At 29.5% G+C, this 7,032-nt stretch overlaps 1 protein-coding gene across 1 annotated transcript; it reads right to left on the minus strand.

The window, feature by feature from the left end:
* Positions 1 to 2,565: 2,565 nt before the first annotated feature.
* Positions 2,566 to 3,504, minus strand: LOC127256104 (auxin-responsive protein SAUR32-like). The gene is made up of 2 exons (XM_051281937.1): positions 3,184 to 3,504; positions 2,566 to 3,073 (listed from the first exon to the last, which is right to left on the minus strand). The coding sequence occupies exon 2, from the start codon at positions 3,065 to 3,067 to the stop codon at positions 2,738 to 2,740; it is 330 nt and encodes a 109-aa protein (XP_051137894.1). The 5' UTR covers positions 3,068 to 3,073; positions 3,184 to 3,504; the 3' UTR covers positions 2,566 to 2,737.
* Positions 3,505 to 7,032: the final 3,528 nt, after the last annotated feature.

Genomic DNA, 7,032 nt, shown 5'->3' on the forward strand with positions numbered 1-7,032 from the left:
TGAAAATATATGTTTGTTGGTTTGTGTTTATTTTTTATATTTGTTCTTTGCTTAAGAAGAGATACAAGTTTGTTCTTCCTATTATTTTTTTTCAAACGATTTTTTAAAAGAATTAATACGCTACATAAATTATTTTTATATTTTTCACATAAATTTATTTTTTATTATTCTTCCATTCTCGTGCCCATCCAAAATGTCTCTATTATTTTAGACGGAAGAAAGTATTACTTTAATAAATTTAAATTTAATGTGAAATGACAATGTAATAAAATGAATATGAATATTTTATTGTCAAAGTATGAATTATTGAATACAACCAGATTTTAAATGACTTTTAAAAATTTGGATTGAATATCTTCAAATTTTAAAAGATTTTGAATTGAACAACGTCAAACTTTAGTAGAAAAATAGTGAAACATCCCCTTCTTGAAGGTTTGATTTCTGTCACCTTTACTCTGACGAATTTCTTTTGGCAATTTGATTTGATACGATCAGAAACTTAAAATTCTTCACTCTTCTTTGTTTGTTCCATTGGATTTGGCACTTCAAGATCCAATCTTCGTGAATTTTGTACGTATAATGTGATTAATTCTTGTTCTTGATTTTTTTTTTTTTTTTTTTTTTTTTGTGGTTTATTTGGTTCTGTTTTAAGCTACTTTCTTTCTTTTCTTGGTGATTTCTTTGAATATGTTTTTAAGATATTCTTCCATTTATTTTAAGCCCATCAAAATCCTCTCATCCAAAGAGCAATAAAAGTCCTACTTCAAAGGCTTTGGCGTGGCCAAGGAGAATGATTATTAATTAATGGAAATCAAAGGGTAATGATGATATGAAGGGGAAAATCTAGGGCTATAATGTAATGGATGAGATATTTGATCTAAAACATAAAAATTAAGTCCCGATAACTTGTGATCTTAAGATATAAGTTGAGTTGAAAGAAAATATAACTATCTATGAATCTCAGTATTTAGTTAACATTAAAATTTTTTCACACTGATCGAGTTTTTTTTTATTTTTTTTGTCATTGTATTTTGATATTAAAAATATGTTTATATTTCAATAATTTATTTTATAAATATCATTTGTATTTATATATTTTTATTGATATAATAATTAATATTAAAAAATTAACTTCTTCGGAGGAAGGAAGTATCAAAATATACAAAATTATTATATAAATAGGGCCGAATCAATGATCGAATAGAACTTCTCCTATTTGGTCTCCAAAATTCCAAATTATCTTCAAGAACCCATAACAGGATAGAATATCCCAAATTCTGTAAAATCTGGATCCAGGTGCGTTATCAAAATATTTTTCTTGAAACTTTGGGTATGTTTTTTTTCTTTTGCCTTTTCAAATAAAGACAAATATATATATAAGAACAACTCAAGAGTAGCCCCAAATAATAGTAATATATGTGTGTTTGTGTGTAGTGGTCGATACATTGAATAAAAATCTAAGTGGGGAACCACCCGCATAGATCTACACTACACAATTCTCACCTGAATGTCAAAATAAATAAATAAAAATATAGGATGTGTTTATTCGTGGATTTGAATTTTTTAACAGTAAAAAATTAAATTTCAATAATTATTTGATTTTATATAAATAGAAATTGATATATATTTTAAATGTGAAATAAATTTACAATATAATATTAAAAAAAATTTATTTAATTTAATATTTTTTTTTTAAAAAAAATAAAAATATGTGATAAAAATCAGATTAGAACACAACCGTACTGTTCCGTGAAGAACACAAGTTGAATACATCTGAATACGGAACATATTTTAAATCCCATTGGCTAAGTCAATGGACCTACTTTGTTCACTTATTCTTATTTTACCAATGATTAAAGACATGAGCATGTTGGGAATTTTAAAATGTCAAGTATAATTAATTTGGTTATTTATTTTAAGGCAATAAGTGCCCCTTATTTGCTCACTTAAGTCTGACAATAATTATGGTATAAAAACAAAAGGCCATAATTGATTCTTGTATGGTATGGAAAAATATCGTTAGGTTAGATTAAAATGGAGTTGGTGGAGTTGGTTTACAACCCAATATGGCCAAATTAATATTCTGTATATGTGCAGGTCAATTTATATACAATGCGTTGTCATGATATTGAAAAAAAAAAATATATAATTTTAGTCCGAGTATAACTAAAAACTAAATAAAAATAAATTATGTGTTATTTATAGCTATTGTATTATATTCCCTTATACTTTAAATCCCCATTTTATTGTTGCATAACTCTCACTTATACTTTTATAAAATCATCTTCTTATCACACGAAGAAGGGAGTGGAGTTTCATGAACGTTTTTTAAAGTATAAGGGTTAAAGTATAAAGGGTACCATACAATTTTTAAAATATATGGGTACCAGATTTTAAGCTGAATTTTGAAACCACGTTAGAGTTACAAGTAATTTTACCTATATTTTTTGTGATAATGTGTTGTTATGTCATTAGCACTACACCAAGCTCCACCAATTAGAATAGAATCAATGAAATCACCAAGAAAAAGATAGAGAAAGAAAAACGAAAGTCTAAGAACAGGAATTAAGCACATTATGCATTAGATGTCGATGAAATCATAGCACAAAAATCATGATTATTCAATGTTTAAGTGCCAAATCCAAAGGAACAAGCAGGAGAGTGAAAATTTTTCAGTTTCTGATAGAATCAAACTCAAATCACTAAAAGAAACTCATCAGAGGAAAGGTGAAAGAAATCAAGCCTTGAAGCAGGGGAGCTGGTGGTGATGCGGCGGCGCTTCCTTGTCGATCAAGCCTCTGACATGGATGAAATCCTCCAAATGGCAAGGAATGTTGATCGCACCTTTCTGATCGAATCCGTACTCCTCCTCCGCCTCCTTCAACAGCTGCGTGAACAGCGGATGGTTCAAATAACTCACCGGAATCACAAACCGCCGCCGCTCCAACCCCTGCCCCACCGTTATCGCCAGGCATCCTTTCGGTATTCCCCTGGCCTCGCGCCTCTCGCCGCTGCAGCCGCCGTGGTTGTGGTGGTGGAAGTGAGGCGCGAAATGAATGTGCGGCATCTCTCACTGGCAACACAACCAAATTCGCGTAACCGCTCCAATCTCCCGACGTAACCGCCTCAATTCACAAAATCCACGCCAAAATCAAAGGAAAAAAAAAAATAGAAATCAGATACTCGATCGATGCTAGAACAGGATGAGGGAGAACGGCCAAGGATCTGATGCCGAAATGGCGAGTTTGAAGAGCGTTAACGCCGAATCCGTCAGAGATCTAGGGATATTGCTCATGATACAAGATTACAACAAAATCGCAACGCATATGAAAAACCTTTGCGATTCAGCAACAAATTCGAAAGAGGGAGATCCAAACCGCCGATCAATCCACGCTTATATACAGCAAATTCGAGAAATTTGGTTGCAACGAAACCGCAAGGAGGAATGAAATCTCGTTTTCAGTTTCTGCCGTTTGGTAAGGATCCATTAATTTATACGCTAAGCTTTCCTTTATATCTTCTTTCTGTTTTATGGATAGATTTTACAAGAAGTATTCTTGGAAGCTCCTGGGACTTTCTTACCGGATAGATCTGAGCCGTTGATGACTTTATCATCAACGGTGTGGATTCATTTGGCCGTTGAAGACGCGAAGTGACATTCTCTGGAAGCAATAGAAAGAATAGAAGAAACCGCCAAGGGTAATTTGGGGATTTCGTGTTTTATTTTTGTGTGTTCCATTTTTGGCTCGGTTTAGAAAGAGTTTAGAGAGATTTTTGAAATTTTGAAAAATTAAAAAAAATTAAAAAAATAAGTATTTTTAATTTAATATTTTGTGAGATAAAAAATTTATTTAATTTTATATTTTTTTAAAAAATAAATAATATCAAATAAATAAAAGTTTATTACGTAAATAAAGCAATTTTCTTGCTTTTTTGAAAATAACATACCATAAAAGTTGTCACTATATATGGTTGGTATTTAATGAGTAAAAGAAATGGTATGCATTGATTGCATTCTATATACTTTTTTAACAAATGAATGTATTGGGTTGTTTGGTTGTTTGAATTTTTTTTTTTTTTTTAATTATTAAAATTTTGAATTTGAAATATTTATATAATACTAATTTCATAAATCATAAAATTATATTATTTTTTGATTAGTGACAGTAATAAATTGATAATAATATGTTATAATATTATATTATTGGAGTATTATTTTATATGAATGATAGTTTGATATTTTAAAATAAAATTAATATATATAATAAATTTTTTTAAAATTTTTATTTAAATATTTTCGATATTATTATCTTAATAAAATATATACTATATGAATATTATTTCGTATAAAATATAATTTTGTATAATACAATTAAAAGATTATTTGGTTGTTATTAATATAAATTAATTTTATAAAAAATAAAAAATTTTAGATGTAAATAAATTAATTCCTCTGTTCCATATCTATATATCTATTTATAATAAAAATAAAGGTAAAAAATCTAAAATATTCTTATTAATATTGTATGATACAAATTAGAAGGCTATTTGATAGATAGTACAGTTACCGAAAGGACAGACCAAAATAAAAAAAAAAAAAAAATAGATTATTAAGGAACAAAATATTCAGTTTTAGATTTAGATTTATATTCAGTTTTACGTTGCGTCCTTTATTTTGATGATCAATACAATACAATTGTTAAATTTCCGTAAATATTTTTCATATGGTATCAAGCCAACCTCCATCCTCTGAAAATAGAAACAAATAGTCCCTTGTATCTTTTAGCATTTGGACTTTCTTCTTCACCCCAACCTTAACTGTTGGCCAAGGGTTCGATTGAGGTTTAGATGGGGCATGGGCAACTGACCCAGAGCTCTTCTTATCAGTAGTATGAGATTTAGGGTGTGTTCGTCCAATTTTTTTCCCCCCAAAACATCAAATCAAACACTTATTTTTTATTTTTTATATTATACTAAAAATCAATTTTACATTCAAAACATCACATCATCACCTATTTATATCACATCATACAACTATTCAAATTCAAAATTTTTACTATTCAAATTCCAACTCAAAATCCAAACTCCCCAAACAAGGGTGTGTTCGTTTGTAGGTTTTTAACAAAATCTTACTATTCATCCAAAATTTTCCCCCCAAAAACATCAAATCAAACACTCATTTTTCATTTTTTATATTATAATAGAAATCAATTTTACATTCAAAACATCACATCATCACCTATTTATATCACATCATATAACTATTCAAATTCAAAATTTTTACTATTCAAATCTCAACTCAAAATCCAAACCCCCAAACAAACACACCCTAGTGATTCTTACTGCCAAAAATCAGGATTCTCCAACAAGAGTCTGCTTTCTTGAATCACTCTCTGAGCAATAACTGGGTTTGAAGGACCAAAGAATGGACCATAGTTGTCTCTGCGCAATGTACTTGTTTTGAATATATATCACATTGAAAATATGTAGAATCTCCCCGTACGAAGAACCACTCCACTTATCATCAATTGGTTTTAGGTTGGAAGTCCGAATTCCTTCTTTAACAACCCTCACTTCCTTCTTCATCTGCCTCCACTTTACATAGTATGATATCAGAGTCCTGATATCTGTATTGAGTTTGGATCCTGTATGGATTTTCGAGATTATCATCTTGATAGGGGTGTTGAATATACCCCACATTGAAAATATGTGGAATCCCCCTAAGCTTATAAGGGTGAAGAATCACTCCACCTATCACAAATTGATTTTAAATTGGAAGTTCGGATTTCTTCTTTAACAACCCTCACTTCCTTCTTCATCTGCTTCCACGCCTTACTGCTAGATATTCTAGTTGCTCTTGAGTAGGCTGCTCAGGTTCTTCATATCCATCATCACCACATTCTTCTTCTTCATACTCATCTCTTGCATATCCCCGCATTGCAGTCATAATCCGTCGACAAGTGCGGGAAATATGGGCAGTGGTTGAAAATAATCCAAGTCCACAAACCTCAAAATAAAGGAAATCGGACGCGAAATTTGGGAAGAAAAAAATCTTTAGTGCGCACTTGTGAAGAGCAACATAGAATTTGATGAAAATTTGAGGAGAAGGTGGCGATGATGGATATGAAAAACCTGAGCAGCCTACTCACGAGCAACTAGAATATCATCTTGCATTAAGGGAAAAGCTAAAAGAGTCCAATTGTTTTTGTTTCGCCTCCGCCTCAGGTGAAAATTTTGTGTTTTCCGGCATTGGTGAGTTCCGTATTTCCGATTTTGTGGAGAATATTTCTGTCATTTTCGACTCCAGTAAAAATTTTATTTTCCGTTATTTACTTTGTTGAGAATCCGTTTTCAACTCTATTTTAGTTGAGGATACTGCTTCTGATTCTGGCGTGGACGATTGTACTGCAGTTATTTTCAACCTCTCCTTGTAAATTCAAATTGATTTATGTTACTTAAAAATTAAAATAGTAATTTATTTTTATTATCTACTTTCAATTCTTTCTATAGAGAGACAAATATAAAAAATTGAATTTGTGAACGAATAAATTAAAATCTATTTCAAATTTTATTCATTAAGTAAAATATATATATATATATATTTATATTTTTTCTTCTAATCTTTTCATTTGTCTTTGTTTTCTTCTTTGTCATCACACCATCAGCTGTGATTACATGGTTCAACATATAGATTGTGTGGTTTTATGATACTTATTGATTAGTATATTTAAAAATTATTAATTTATATATTTTTTGTATATATATTTATTTATGCATAGATAAATCATAATTGATTTTATGTTGCATTTTTTTTTTATATTGCATTTTTTCAAGTTGAATTCTTTATTTTACCAACCTGAATAATTAATACTTTTTTTTAGGCTAATTTAATTTATTCCCAACTTCATTATTATTATTATTATTATTATTATTATTATTATTTTGCAATTTCATAAGAGACAACACCCTAAGTATTTTATTGGAAAATTAAAAGAAAATTAATTGAATAAGAAATTTATTAAATTATATTAC

This window comes from Andrographis paniculata, unplaced genomic scaffold (assembly GCF_009805555.1).
Source record: "Andrographis paniculata isolate CXL003 unplaced genomic scaffold, ASM980555v1 Contig55END, whole genome shotgun sequence".
In the NCBI taxonomy this organism is placed as follows: domain Eukaryota; kingdom Viridiplantae; phylum Streptophyta; class Magnoliopsida; order Lamiales; family Acanthaceae; genus Andrographis; species Andrographis paniculata.